General features: G+C 39.2%; 1 protein-coding gene and 1 pseudogene across 4 annotated transcripts in view; one reads left to right on the plus strand and one right to left on the minus strand.

Moving 5' to 3' along the window:
- The window catches only part of TNIK (TRAF2 and NCK interacting kinase), a 378,721-nt gene that overhangs the window by 251,754 nt on the left and 110,800 nt on the right, over window positions 1–16,167 (plus strand). For all 4 annotated transcript variants that reach the window (XM_059391550.1, XM_059391551.1, XM_059391552.1 and 1 more), the window contains exons 5-7: window positions 3,401–3,511; window positions 6,977–7,067; window positions 9,153–9,283. In XM_059391550.1, the coding sequence (XP_059247533.1) occupies window positions 3,401–3,511; window positions 6,977–7,067; window positions 9,153–9,283 (333 nt within the window). The remainder of the gene's footprint in view (window positions 1–3,400; window positions 3,512–6,976; window positions 7,068–9,152; window positions 9,284–16,167) is intronic.
- Window positions 14,022–16,167, minus strand: part of LOC132012551 (mitochondrial import receptor subunit TOM34-like) — a 3,661-nt pseudogene continuing 1,515 nt past the window's right edge.

The raw sequence follows: 16,167 nt of genomic DNA on the forward strand, positions 1-16,167 counted from the left end.
AGTGTAATGTTTTCAGGAGTCATCCATGTTGTATCAGGCATCACTACGGCGTTCCTTTCCATAGCAGAATAATACTCTACTATATGGATATACCACATTCTGTTTATTCATCTGATAGTGGACATTTTGGTTAGTTCCACCTTTTGTCTTTTATGAATACTGGTGCTTTGAACATTCGATTGCAAGTTTTTATTTGAATACTTGTTTTCAATCCTTTAGAGCATATGCCCAGAAGTGGACTGGCTGGGTCATAATGCAGTTCTGTGTTAACCTATTGTGGAACCATCGAACTGTCTGTGACTGCAACATTTCACATTCCCCCCAGCAGTATACAAGGGTTGCAATTTCTCCACATCCTTGGCAACGTTTGTTATTTCCTGCCTTTTTTTTTTTATTGTAGCTATCCTAATAGGTGTAAAGTGGTATCTTATTGTGATTTTTTGTTTATACTTTCCCTTTTTTAATTTAAATTCAATTAGCCAACATATAGTACATCATTAGTTTCAGATATAGTGTTCAACAATTTATCAGCTGCCTATAACACCCAGTGCTCATCACATCACGTGCCCTCCTTAATGCCCATCACCTGATTATCCCATTGTTTGCACTTTCCTAAGAACTATTGATGTTAGACATCAGTTCATGTGATTGTTGGTTATTTGTATAACTTCTTTGGAAAAATGTCTATTCAAGCCTTTTGCTCATTTTTAAATTATGTTATTTTTATTTTTGTTGTTGATCTGTAAGTATCCTTTATGTATTCTTTTTTTGTAATTTTATTTTATTTTTTCAGTGTTCCAAAATTCATTGTTCATGTACCACACCCAGTGCTCCATGCAATATGTACCCTCCTTAATACCTACCACCAGGCTCACCCAACCCCTCACCCTCCTCCCCTCCAAAATCTTCAGTTTGCTTCTCAGAGTCTCAGAGTCCAAGTCTCTCATGGTTCATCTCCCCCTCTGATTTCCCCCAACTCACTTCTCCTCTCCATCTCCCCATGTCCTCCGTGTTATTCCTTATGCTCCACAAGTAAGTGAAACCATATGATAATTGACTTTCTCTGCTTGACTTATTTCACTCAGCATAATCTCTTCCAGTCCCATCCATGTTGATAGAAAAGTTGGGTATCGGGATGCCTGGGTGGCTCAGTTGGTTAAGCCTCTGCCTTCGGTTCAGGTCATGATCTCATGGTCCTGGGATCAAACCCCACATTAGGCTCTCTGCTCAGGAGGGAGCCTGCTTCCCCCTCTCTCTGTCTGCCTACTTGTGATCTCTCTCTCTCTGTCAAGTAAATAAATAAAATCTTTAAAAAACATAAAAATAACTCTTTTTTTTTTTTTTTTACATAACCACAGTACCATTATCACACTTTCAAAAACCCTCATGTTTCTTTAGTATAATCAAATATCTAGTCTGTATTCAAAGCTCTAATTGCCTCAAAAATTTTAAGAGCTTTGGGGGAAAAACTCATACCCGGATAAGTCGCATCCCTTGCAAATTGTTGGTATATCTTTTTAATGTTTTTAAGTCTATAAATATCCCCTCCATCTTCTTTTTTCCTTCTTGCAGTTTATTTGTTGAAGTAAAAAGGTCATTTGCCCTGTGGAATTTCCTGTTCTAGGTTTTCTAAATTGTATCCCCATGAGGTAACATGTTCCTCAGTTCTCTGAATTTTCTGTAATTTGGTAGTGGGAACCAGACGCTTGATCAGATTCTGGGGTTTTTTGGTTTGTTTTTTTGTTATTTGTTTGTTTCTGGCAAGGCTACTTCTTAGGTGATGCTATTATGCTAATCAAGAAACAAATAATGTCTGGTTACTTCTTATGTTTATTATGTTAACAGCCATTGAGAATCAGTGCTTAAATTCATTAGTTTGTCAGGGACTATAAAATAGTGATAATTTGATTCTGTAATGTCCTCTTCATTTATTACATGGAATGTCTGCATTTTATAAAGAGAAGATTTGCCCCTTTTAATTACCAAATTATCTAGTGCTAAAATTTGTATAAGAATCGCAATACAAATTCTTGATTCTTTCCCTCCATTTATCACTTTGTTAATGCATTTGGGTAAGTTTAATGCGTTTCAAGCCATTGCAGTTGTTCTTGTTATCGATGCTCAAATCTTCCCATCTTTGGCCAGTGAGAGCTTCTTCAGGTTAATACTTGAGTTCTTTCTAACATGACCTATGGTCTTTGATAGCTTCCTATCACCTGTGATCATTTTACAACTGTTACTAGGTTGCAGTATGGTCTATTGTGGTACTTCTTAAATTTCCTTACAGAAAGTCTCTTTACTCCCTCTGGTAGTCTCGAGAAGATGGTAGGGTTTCCCTACCTTCTGTGGAATCATTAGACCAGTCAGAAAAGGCACTGGAAACGCATTCATGAAACTCACTTCATGAGTGTCACTGAGTTTCTACTAGGCATACATGGTGTTGATGTTAAGAATGTACATTTGGACAAAGCCAAAACCATCAATGTGATTTCATTGTGGGTCCACTTTAGTTGTTTCTAGTGTCTGGTCAGAGATCGATTGCTAGTTATTCTGAATTCTTATCATATAATTACAAAAAAATAAGTACTTAATAATAAGATGCCATTTGTTGATGACCTTTCTTTTTTCTATTTTTTTTTGAAAAAAAAAAAGGGAGAAAGTAAGAAAATGAATGTTTCTTAATGCTAGAAAGTGAATGTAAAACCGAATGAATTGCTTTTCCTTTTCTTGTCTCTATTTTCCCATTAAATGAGAGGTGATTATTTTCTGCCTGTTTGATAAAGTTGCTTGAGTGCTGTAATGAGTTTATATTTATAGAGAACTTGAAGCTTTTTGGATGAAAGGTGCTAAATTAAGGCTTATTGTTTATTGAATTTATTTGATGTGTCTAACCTCCTGTGAACATTTGCTGAAGTTAATTAAAAACAGTCCCCATTCTGACAGTTTACAGTGCCACTTACAAACCAATAGCATAAACAGTGTATACTTTATTGTCCTAATGTCAGATTGCCTAGAAAACTATAGTTCTTTGAGACAGGGGAATGATCTACTTTTGTAGGAAAGATGAGATCAATTGCTGGATAAAAACACAGAGATATTCTCAACTACATCTGAACCACCTAGCTTCCCTCATTAAAAAAAAAAAATACTTAGAATATGGGGATTTTCCTCGATTTCCAATTATAATTTTTAGGTTGGAAAATTTAAAAATAATCTTTTTTTTCTATCATTTGGAAAAAAATTAAGATATAAGTTTATGTTTTCTATACTGTTGTTTGATCACTTCTTTTTTATAGGAACGACATTCTAAAGCAGCCAGCTGGAATGACTTAGGCTTTCTTAACCCAGTGGAAGCTATGAAGTGTGATTATAATCATGGCATGTTTGCTTCCTTTGCCAGTTGGTGATGGAGTTTTGTGGTGCTGGCTCTGTCACTGACCTGATCAAGAACACGAAAGGTAACACCTTGAAGGAGGAGTGGATTGCATACATCTGCAGGGAGATCTTACGAGTAAGTGACAACACAGAGTCTCTTGGGAGGCATTGAACTTTGTAGCAACCTTCTGCTAACATTCACAAAAGTATTGCATACGTGTTTAAAGCTTTACTCTAACAGTGATGGTGGTAGTGGTAGTTTTAGGGTCTGCTCCCATGAAGGCGAGAGCCATTCTGAACAGGCTACGTGCACTCTCATTTAGAGGGTTAACGTTGTGACTTCCCTTACCATAGGATTCATTTCCCATGATATTTCCAATTAGAAATCTGATTTTAGATCAAAGAGATAAGGTCTCACTTAGGAAATGACTTTTTTAGAGGTATTTTGATCACTCCATTTGAATTGTCCATTTGTGAAAGTTTATAACGAGATTAAGGATTACATGATATTTACCATTTTAGCATATAGAATCTAGTTTAACTGATTTTAAATTTAAAAAAAATTATTTGAGTTTGTCTGTTAAGCTGATCAAAATAACTGGACATGACTATGTCTGTCCAGTTTTGCCCACTGATCTCAATCAGGCAAACTGGACAATGGTGTCATATTTACTGAGATCAATTCAGAGAGAAGAAAATAGTTGGTCATATTTTAGTTCAGTCAGACTAGTTGGATTATCTCTTGCTACTGATTTGGAGGCTAATGTGTATTCACTGAACATTCTTACTAGATGTGCTTGGCAATCTAATTTATAAGCTCTTCCTTCTTAATCTAAGGGAATAAAAGTTAAAACTATTTTCATGATGTGTCCAAGATGCACTTTTGAGAGAAAGATTATGTGCTGCAAATCTGCAGCAACCTTCTGCTGAATGGATGGATGGGTGGATGGATGGGTAGATGCAAGACATTAAAAATATTCAAACCACATTAGGCAAAACAAAACAGTAAGTGAACTTTAAAAACAAAATTTTTAATAGCATAAAAGTCAAATACTTAGAAATAAACTTACAGAAAGGTGTGAATAACTTCTACACTGAAAGCCACAAAATATTACTGAGAGAAATTAAAGAGGACCTTAATAAAATGGAGGTGTATACAATTTCACAGATAAGAATACTTAATATTTTGAAGAAGTGATTTCTCCCTGGTTTGATCCATGGTTTCAATGAACTCCCCATCAAAATCCCTCTAGGTATAGCTGTGGATAATGACAAGGTGAGTTTTAAAGATTGCCTTGCCAAGAATAGCAAGACAATCTTGAAGAGGAAGGAGACAGCTGGAGGATTTATGCTGCCAGTTAGCAAGACTTATTATAAAGCTACTAAGTAAATAAAACAGAGTGGTATTGTCACAAGAATAGACAAATGGTCAGGGGAACAGAATCATGAGTCCAGGAACAGACTCACTTGATCAGGACACCTGATTTATGGCAGAAGAAGTACTGCAAAGCATGAGTGCAAGGGTACTTTCCTCAGTAAATAGTGCATGTTCAACTGAAGAGTCATGGGAAAACATGAAACTTGATATCTGCTTTATACCATATTCAAAAATTAATTCTAGCTTGATTAGGGATATAAATATAAAAGATAAAAAAAATAAAACTCTTAAGAGCAAACAGGATAAAACTTCCATGGCATGGGGTGGGCAAAAAGATTTCTGAGCCCAAGACAGAATTTGAATGGGAAACAAGGAGGTATGGTTGCTGCTTTCCTTCAAATCTGACATTTATTTTTGAGTGTTGAGGTGCTTTTGTGTAAACTTCAGTTGAATTTCTGACTTAGGATTTCACTCATTTAGAGAACGCACAAGGGGTTATTTAGGCCAATTATTTAGGCCCCCGTGAGTCCAAGAATATGTTGGATCTTCATGGCTGTTTCTGCAATACACCTTTCTGCTCTGGTGAGGAACCTTGGAATGGGGAACCCAGGGGAATCAGCCATGAGCTCTCCAGGGTTCTGAAAGCAGCAGGATGTCTCAACCTATGAGTACCACTCAGTACTTGATTATTTTCTTCCAATATATTTTCCCAGAAGATACTGGCCTTTGAGGTAAGGTGGCTCATTGGAAGGAACATTCAATCACAAGATATTTTAGACATAATTCTCCTTGCATCATATGATCTCATTTACTACAATGTTTGGCTCACTTATGTGCTCTGGTACCTGCTTCCAACCACTGTGCTAGTGAAGGAATGTGGAGATCTTCAGTCCCTCTAAGTACTCACAGGATGTTAGTATGTTGTAAAACCAGACATTTTAGTCGGCTTGATGCCTACTTTGAGCTGAACTGACTAGAGAGGAAAGGTAATTTTTCAAACCCAAACAATGGGTCCAGCTTCTCACATGGTTTACGTTTACTGATCTTCCTGAATGTATACATGGATCAAATTTTGGGGGCATCCAGATTTTCATGCTGAGTTTTTCTAACACAGGAATTCAGATATTTAGTTTTGTTTCTTTTTGTGTCAACCTCATCTTTCCATGCCAGAGTTTCATCATTATGGAGGAAAATTAAAAGTAAAGAAAATTATAAATAATAAAATGACATTAATTGCATATATAGTATGTTGAATTAGCAAGTGTTAGCATAATGTAATTTGCTTCAAGACTCCAATTTGAGTTTTTTTTAGGTTATACTTTGAGAAACGTATCACTACCTTAGAGCAAGTCCATAGATTTCAGAACTCACACCACAAATACGACAGAGAGTAATTCATGGAGAAACAGGACACAGGTTTGGATGTCACCAAATAATCATTTCATACATTGAACACAAAGTCACAAATCTCATAAAGCACTAAAGATGACAGTTACAGATGTCAACAAAGGAAATAGAAACTGCTATTTTCTTTTTTAAAATGTGAGCCACATTGGCTAAAGGCAATGGGGGATTTCTTGACTGGTCTGAGAAATACTTGATTGTGCTTAATTAAAATTATATGATACAATGTAGTCTTTAACTTTTTTTTTCTACTAAGTTTTTATCTAAATTCAAGTGCGTTAACATATAGTGCAATATTAGTTTCAGGAGTAGAATTTAGTGAGCAACTTTTAACTCTTGAATTCAAATATTGTTAAAAAAAAAAAAAAGAGTGGCGGACTTAGTTAAATCAGGTTAGTTTTCCTTATGGAGACTATATAGATGTTCCTGTTATAAACTAGCACATGCAGGCAGTCCTCACTTTTCATAGTACTGTTAGCTAAAACTCGTGCATGCCAGAACCACATCATTGTCCTCGTGGGTTCGTTGCTACCTTAGATCATAGCTGATATGTAAGCAGTTCACTTAATACAGCAGCACACATTGCAAAGACTGCTTCTGTATTTCAGTTTATATTGATCAATTACCTAGTTTAGAACAGCACTATACACATGTGGAAGACCTGAGTATGATAACGAAGGTATCCAAAAGAAAAAAAGGAAAGAAAGAAAGTAGCTCGGGGTGAGTTTACATTTTTTTTGGATCATTGACAACCCAAATAATTTATTTGCATCTTGGCTTACGTTCTCCTTAACCCTTCTTAACTCTCTGTTACTCCAGGGGCTGAGTCATCTGCACCAGCATAAAGTGATTCATCGAGATATTAAAGGGCAGAATGTCTTGCTAACTGAGAATGCAGAAGTTAAACTAGGTAAGAACAGAATCCAGTGAGTGGAGGAATCAAAGGAATTGATAGGATTATTTCAACAGCTGGTTGGTTTTGTTGTTCTACTTCTTTTAATGAATGTAAATTTGTCACCATGAATTTGAAGGTCATTGTACTAAGGAATGATAGGAAAATGTTTCTTTGTCCATTTCAAAACATGTGTAAAAGCATTTGACAAGTGAACTGGTATACAATGTGGCAGACAGAACCATTTGCTTAATATGTAGAAATAATTCAGGTTTTCTCAAGCAAAACCCTTTAGATTAGAAGTGGCTGACCTGGGGCACCTGGGTGGCTCAGTCATTAAGCTTCTGCCTTCAGCTCAGGTCATCATCCCAAGGTCCTGGGATCGAGCCCCGATCAGGCTGCCTGCTCAGTGGGGAGCCCACCTCTCCCCCTCCCACTTCCCTTGCTTGTGTTCCCTTTCTCGCTGTCTCTCTCTGTCAAATAAGTAAATAAATAATTTTTTTTTAAAGTGACTGACCTTGAAATGGTTCCTATATCTCACCATTTGTTTACTTTGTTGCTGCTATAAGAGAACAGCGATGACCCATTTTTTTTAACTGAAAAATATCCACATTTAGACATATTTAGAATAATGAATTCCTGCTATGTTCCCATATGGTTTAAGTTATATTTACATCGACTTCATTATTACCTAGGGCACCTGTACAAAAGGCGTGTTCAGTATTCTACTTTGAATGCATGCTGGTTATCCTGCTTGCATTTGCTGGAGTGATTAGAGAGGGAACCCTTTCCCTTGGTGCTGGGATTGTCCAGATAAGGTCAAGAATCTCTCCGTGCTCCACAAGCCCCTCCATCTGCTTGGTATCTCTGAGTAAGCGCACGAAGTGACAGCTATCCCTAAGATACTCAGTTTGTCATCTAGAAAGGAGTTATTGGCCATATGATTGTTTATTTTCAAAGAGATTGAAATACATCCCATGTTTATATCCCAAACATTTGTTCTTGTCTTTTTGTTAAAATATATAACTTCCATTTTTTTCTCAGCATTTGGGGCCAAACTTTCATCTCATGAATATTCCCTCTTAAAATAAAAACACACATTCCTTAGGGAAGGCGTGTGTGTGCGTGTCTGTGTGTGCATGTACGTGTGTTCGTATGGACTGCCTAAATAATCTATCCTCAGAAGCTTCGCTCATCACTGATTAACCGTCACTTGTTGAGAGAATACTCTGTTGGTCCTGGACACACCCCTTTATATTACAGCAACTCTGTGTCAATATCATCACCCTCGTTTTACAAATTTGGAAACTGAAGCTTAAATTTTGATCTGCTAGCCTCAGCTCAGATCACTAGTATATGGCAGAAATGGGATGCAAACTTAAGCAATCTGACTCCAGAAACTTGGCTCTTAACCACTTTCTTTGTATCCCCCAAGTATTCTCTTCGATGGCAAACAAGCTGGCCTTTGATTTAACACCTGTATTTGGCCCTTACGGGCCCTTGGTTTAACCAAATACAATATTTTGGGCTTTCCTTATTGGTATACTTTAGACATTATACATGCATTTTAAAAATAGACATTCACAATAGTTAAAGGGAAGAAGCAACCCACGTCGGCCATCCACAGATGAGTGGATAAACGCAACATGGCATGTACATATGATGGAATATTCCTGAACCTTAAAAAGTTAGGAAATGCTGGCCCATGTTCCAACATGGACAACCCTTGAGGTATTACGCTAATTGAAATAAGCTGGTCACACAAAGGCAAATACTGTATGACTCCACTTATATGAGGTATCTGTAATATTCCAGATTTATAGAGACAGAAAGTAGAATGGGGAGAGGGGAGAATGGGGGGTTATTGTTGAAATGAAACAGAGTTTCAGTTTGGGAAGATGAGAATGTTCTGGAGTTGCATTGTGGTAATGGTTGCGCAGCAATGTGAACATATTTAATGACACAGAACTATAACCGTAAAAATAACTAAAAATTGTGAATTTTGTGGTATGCTTATTTTGCTGCAGTTAAAAAAAAAGGCACATTTATTTTATTCGCCATATAATCATCCAAGACTTTATTCATTTATCTTCTCTTAAATAGTGGACTTTGGTGTCAGTGCCCAGCTTGATCGAACAGTGGGCAGGAGAAATACCTTCATCGGGACCCCTTACTGGATGGCACCAGAAGTCATTGCCTGCGACGAAAACCCAGACGCCACATATGATTTCAAGGTATGACTTCCTCTTCATTGTTTCAAAACTGTGCCTCATGTCTAGTCCTGAGTTCACAGTGGGAGAATTCTCACATGCCTTTGGGCCTATGATTAAGTAATCCAAAGGGAGAACTGAAAAGCATTATTCGAATTTAAAATGATAAGACGCTCAAGTGAGAATCTTTTCCATGAATTCACCTGTTTTATCTGATTGCCTCTTTGTAAAAAATGTTGAGACCATTTTCTAGATTCTCTTGAACTTACTCTTGTTTCTTATTAGAAAATAGTTTTCTTATGAAAGTGTTGAATCACTGCATTGTACACCTGAGACTAATATTACACTGTATGTTAACTTACTGACGTTTTAATAAAAACTTAAAAATAGGTAACAAATTTTTATTTTGATTATAGTTTACATTTTTAGCAAAAAAATTATATAGATATGCATATATATATTGTATATATATATTCGGAGAGATTTTTATTTATAAAGAAAGCCAATTTGTTGTCTTGGGTCATCTTTTTCTGATTAAAAATAGACTTTCTCATTTCTCCATTGCTCAAAGTTTAACTATTGAAGTTTCTTTTTAATGAGAGCGAAAAAATGGGATGTTGGTAGCTACCTCATGTTATTTTTGTAGACTATCATGCTCTTTCATTGAAATTTGATTTGAGGCTTGTTATTTTGTATCATAAAGTGGCAATTTCCTAATAAATTCAAGGCAGTGTTTAAGTAGAGGGTGACAGTTGTTCCCTTCTCCAGGAAGCCCCCCCACCTTTTCCATTTTACTAGCCAGTAATCAAACATAGTTTGGGGTTACTATCCCACTCATGGCTGCAATGTCAGGTGACATTATAGTCATGAATCGTGGCTGAAAGTTGAGACGTTAAAATTGGAGGCAAATGGGATGTAGGAACTGTGGGTTTTCAGTGCAATAGATGAAGAGATATGCTGTGGTTTTTGTATAGACCACAGCACAACCTTAGGCCAGATCTAACACTATCCACACTGGCTTCACAGATGCATGGACTTTTCACCAAAGTATTTTAGTGGTCACCTCCACATGCCTTCCTCTTGCAGATGGGAAACGGAGGCCCGAGGCCCTTGCAAGTACACACAAAGTTACTGGGCTTCTCAGAGTTGGGTCTTGAACACACATCTTCCAACTCTCTTTTCAGAAGATTACCAATATACTACCCCGCTCCTCTATGATGTACTCCTATATAAATCAACTTACCCACAAAACAGCTTCCGAACAGTATATTTGAAGAATTTCTTTTTTAAAGAACATTTTTAGTTCTCCACATGTGGAGTTATTATTGAAATCAGGTCACAAAGATGCAAACATTGCAATGTCTTCAGGACCCAGTATCTCAGGGCATTGACAAAATTATTTGCCTCTTTGGAGAAATACAAGCTGAAAGTCTAAAACCAAAATAATCTCCTGTAAATGTCTTTCTCCTCTCAAAGTTAGTCACTGTAATAACCTGACAACAATCTGTCTGAAAACAGCTGCCAAGTTAAAAATTAATGTCACCAAAATAAATGTCATTTATTTCAACTGCTAATGATAAGCACATTTAAATAATTTAATTTGCAGATCCCTTCAGAGGAACCACTAGAAAATATATGTCCCAGACCAGATATGTGTATCCTAATTGGCTATAAGTAATTCTCCAAACAATAGTTATACTTAACAAGCGCTAACTAGTTTGCTTTTGGGACACGGATATTTTTCACTGCTTTATAACATACCATAGAGAATCAGGGTGTTTCAAACTTTTACCCTTGGTTTAGCCTTCTAACTATTCTGAGTGGTTGTACTTTATGTGGGACTTCTTTTCGGTCACTGTGACTTCGTCATTTTCAATAAAGTAGAAGACAACTTCTTTTTGGCAAAGCCAAAGCTTAGAAGTATACTGATATGATCCCCTTTCCTCGGATTAAAGCTAAGGAAAATAGTTTGGGATCAGTGAAAGAATTTGGAGCCAATGCATAATTCTAGGTATGGACAAAGCCTGGTGTCTGAGTAAACACGGGGGGATTGTGCAGCACAGGGTAAGTTCAGAGGTACTGGAAGGTCCATGTGACTATAGAAGTATCCTAAGACATTAATAAACTGATGATTAATTTCAGTGTCCTTTATTAAAAAAATAAGGAATCTTGATGAAAGAACAGTTTCACTATATTAGTCATTTACACCTTAGTGAGAATTACTTTATTAGGATTGTCATAAGTGCAGGTGGTATGAGAGGCGGATGAAGCCATGGCAAGAATATGAGCCTCACCAGTCATTGTCATGGGTACAAGCACAGGCAGAACAAAAGGGTGAATTAGGAAAACCGGGCAGATGGGAAGATTTATTTCAACCCCCTCACACCTTTACAGTGAACCAGAGAGGCAGTGATTCTGGAAATATAATCTTTCTACTTCTTTCTTGGCACCAGATTTTATCCTTTTTTCTGCTCACCATTCTTAGGAATGTGGTCTGTCACCAGGAGAAAACTTGACAATATGTTGCCTTTCAAAACCGTTTCTTCATTCACTCAGCACCTATTTATTAAACGCCCACCACATGTAAAGAATGAGCCAAGCTTCATCTGTCCATGCAGTTTTTGATACATAAAGTTCATTTGCAGCCCCGTCCAAGTTCCGGTGTTTGGTACCATGCCTCCCTGGTCCATTTGACCCAGCCGTTATCTCCCAGCCTCAGAAACGTGTGTCAACACTTTGGGCTTTCATGTGCTGTAGATCTTACCTAGAGGGTATGTTTGCAATAAAAGATGACTTGAAAGCCACCAGGTTTTGTTAGATTTCACAAAAGCCCTTCCTTAAAAATACAGACCAATGTAAGAGAAGAATATAATTTTATTATTTGATTTATTAGTCATTGATTATCAGCTACTATATGAGTACCTTGAGATATCTACTATTTAAGATAACTTCAAAGACTGGTATAGATTTTTCTAGGGACTACCATAATTCAATAAAAGAAAGGCCTCTGTAGGAAGGTCATCTGAAGAGCTCGTGCTTTTCGGTGCAATCTGGTTTTGTCTGATACCTACCAGGCATGGTAAGTAACTGATTGGAAATAACCCCTAAGGACGAACACCAGAATCTCATACGCCTGGTGTGTTCACTTTCCCCTAGAGGCCCTTCCTTTCTTGTTTTCAGAAATTCTGTCAAAACACTTCAGGCAAAAGGAAAGGTTTCATTTCCCTGATAAGTGTGTGGGGCAATAATGAGTGCTTTCTCATTTAATAACAAGCATTCAAAGATTTAAAATTAAGAAAGCTATTCAAAATTCCTAAGCTGTTTAAATTGTTATTTTTGAAATTTGAATTTCAGTTCAGTTGGATGGGAGTTGTCAAGGGTTTTACCGTCCCGTGGATCTATTGCTTTAACGGAACTACTCACACTAATGAAAGTTCTCTGCAGCCAAATTCTCAGCAATAGGGAACTGGTGGAGTGAAGCCAAGAGCATCTGGCCAGTGGAATACCATGCAGCCATTTTAGCAATGAGGCAGCGTGCGTGCTGAAGCTGGACAGATCCCAAGATAGAGTGTTAAACGCTAAGAGCAGCTCACGGTGTATAGAGTACACAACATCTAGTCTTACTAGTCCCTACCCCATGGATATATGACGTGGGAATGGAGAGCTTAACGTTTTTATTTTGTATACATTTTTTATATATTTTATTTTATGTATTTTTTTTGTTCTGTGCCCCCCCCCCATAAACTGACCTTGCTTTTATGTTAAATTAGTATAGAAAAATCCGGTGAAACAGCATAGCCCCTCCCTCACTCCCCAACTCCCGCCCCATCCTCTGGCCCAACCTGCACTGATGTTGTATGTTAGTCACCTCAAGTCTGCTTACGGGACTTTGCACACAGGTGCCGTGGATCATTGGCAGCCCTGGGTGTCTCTTCCGGGCTCAGGTGAATGTTGTACTGGGGCTGTGGAGCGAGCTCGCAGGCTCCCATGTTACAGATAACTGGCTTGAATCAGGCAGGCTGAAAGGAGAAATCGCGACTCATGGGGCGTCACCAAGATTCACGCAGGGTGTGATGCGAGAGGACAGTACTCAGATTGCAGAATGAGGTTTACATTCCCAAGTGAGGCCCGGCCTCAGTGTACTGCTGAGAGTCAAACAACTCCCCGCCTTATTCGGAAGGAGGGAAGGATGATAGAGATACGTGTTATTATCACCCGTAAGAAGCTGACATTCCTATGAAATGCGTTCCTATGGCTTCATGCTCCTATCCACCTGTCTAGAAGTCCTCGTTGAGACACAGCAGGACCCCCCGTCCCCACCTGCATGTCCCCAGCTGGAGGTAATAAAGCTATTCTAACATTTCCCCTTGGGTCAGGTAACAAATGTGGATGAACGAGGCCCTGAAGATTCTTGCCCTCAGTTTGTTTTATGTGGGAAATGGAATTATTTAAATTGCTCCCTGTTCCTGAACATCCTCAGTGATCTCGAGTGACCCAACCCCTTGGCTCTTTACATAGAATGTAGAATATATAAGTGTAAGGCCTAGTGAATCAGAGTGAAGCTTTTGAAGTCAGACAGGACTGGCTTACAATGTGGACATTGCCTCCTGTCTGTTAACCTAGGGAAGCTATTGAAACCTTCTGAGTCTCCATGAAATGGGAAGACTAGATCGTAGATCCCAAGGTTGCATTAGAATAAAGTGAGCTCACATCTACAGAGGAGGGAGCTCCGGCAGAGGTTTCCCGCTAACCTTCTGGGTCTTTAGTTTAAGCTCTGGTTAACTACCTGCTGCAACTTCTGGGCAGGGCCGTTTCTCGGTTCAAGCTGCAGAAGACTGTTGATGTCTTCAAAGCTGGATTTGTAGTCTTGAGTGCCTTGTAGGCTTGCGCTCGTCTGTAGAACGCCTTCACGTTCTTTCCATCCAGCCTGAGGGCTTCTGTGCAGTCCCTCACTGCTTCCTTGTACTGCTTCAGGGCCAAATGGCAGAGCGCTCTGTTGCTGTATGTGGCGGACTCTATGTCACTAAAGGACAGGCTTTCACTGTACTTCTCAATAGCTTTCTTATGGTTTCCCTTCTTTACAAGCTCATTGCCTTCTTCCTTCAGAATTCTGGCTCTCTCCACATCCCCAGCAGAAGACACTCTGCCCTTGGTGGTTGTGGCTTCTCTGAATTTGCCCTTAGTGTTCTCTTTGTGGTACTCCAAAGGTGAGGAATCCCACCTCTTCTGAGCTGTGACAGGCTGTGCCTAACACTTGAAGCTCCTCGACCTATTATAGTTGATATTTGTGCTTGTGTGTCATAGGAAGGTACTACTGTTTGGGGTCATTTTTTTTTTTTAACCGAAAAAAGCCAGCCACATCATATGAGTCAAACCTCATATTTGTCTGACACACCTTTACTTGTCTGCTTATGTTGAGTCAGAACCTGCTTCTCCATAACTTCTACCCGTAGGCGAAGGAGCTTCCCTTAGGGCTCGCACGCAATAAATACAATTCCGTTTCTCCAACTGGAGCATTGCCACAGAGAGAATAACAATACGTCACAACAGAAGACTGTTTTCTGGTCCATGAGACTTGGTCAAGTCCACTGTCCTGGTTGTGCCAGTTATTACGCTGTTGTCTGTCGGGTCTAGACTACCTTGCTATCCTCTGCTTTGGGATAATGGCACTAGCACTCAGTGAACCCCTTTTCTACCTGTCCATCTGGCTTTCCACAAGGCTCTTCCAGGAAAGGGAGCCCACAAGGCCGGAGGAGGTGGGATATGCCCTTTCCTTCTGCTTCCTGTAAGATGCCTGCATCATCTCAGTGACTTCGCTGAGAGCAGTGACATGACAGAGCTCACTGCCACCATCCCTGACCCTGGTGGGCTGGCTGCACTGCCGGTCAGTGATAACAATGCCAGTGTTTGTGCAGTCTCCACTATTTGCATTGCATTGTGTTAAGCACTGTGTATTTATATATATATATATATGTGTGTGTGTGTGTGTGTGTGTGTGTATGTATATATATATATGTGTGTGTGTATGTATATATATATACACATATATACATACATATATATGTGTATGTATATATAAATATCACCTTATTGAGTTCTGGTATTAACTCTGCAAGACAGGTGTTCTCTTCCCATTCTAGGTCAAGAAATGGGTTCTGAGGAGTTAAGTGGCTTGCAAGCTAGTTGTCAGAGCTGAGAGTCAAATCTAAGTCTGTCTGTCTGTCTAGCAGGAGCTCTTTCTGCCTCTTCATGCACGGGATGGGGGAGGGGAAAGGGGCAGGGGCTCTTTACTGTGTCCCCGTAACCCTCTCTTTCCTTGTATAATTGGTTGACCCATCTGCAAGTGTCCTTTTCTTCATGGGTTGGGCAGCCGAGCCCCAAAAGGGGTGCTCTTTGGCTGTGTTCAAGTTTCCTGCCTGCCCGCTGACCACCCCCACCCCACACCGGCCAGAAGCTGCGTGCTCGCCCCAGCCTTCTCAAGAGGCACTAGAATTTGTCTCTGTTCCATTCGTAATGCACACAGGACTGGGCTATTAATCATGCCACAGGCCAGGCCGCACAGCGCCTCGGAATAATGAATTACCCAGCTCCTGCCAAAACGAGTCACACCATGGCCACAAAGGAAACTTATCTCTCCCCGACTCTCTCCCCATCTTGTTCCCCCCTCTTCCCTTTCTCGTCTCCTGTGATCTGTCTTGCCAGTTGTAATTGGAACATTTTCTCCCATATTTAAGTTCTGAAGTGTCTTTGGGACTTGCTAATGTATCCAAAGGCTTAAAACAAGTCCCGTCAAGGACGTTTATTGCTGTCTAGCATGGGCAGCTAAGCGTAGCTTACAAGAAGCTCTGGGTATATATGGCCAGGAATATAAATGTGCCTTTTGGAAAGGAAGAGAACCCCAAGGGGGG

This window comes from Mustela nigripes, chromosome 2 (assembly GCF_022355385.1).
Source record: "Mustela nigripes isolate SB6536 chromosome 2, MUSNIG.SB6536, whole genome shotgun sequence".
Lineage (NCBI taxonomy): Eukaryota > Metazoa > Chordata > Mammalia > Carnivora > Mustelidae > Mustela > Mustela nigripes.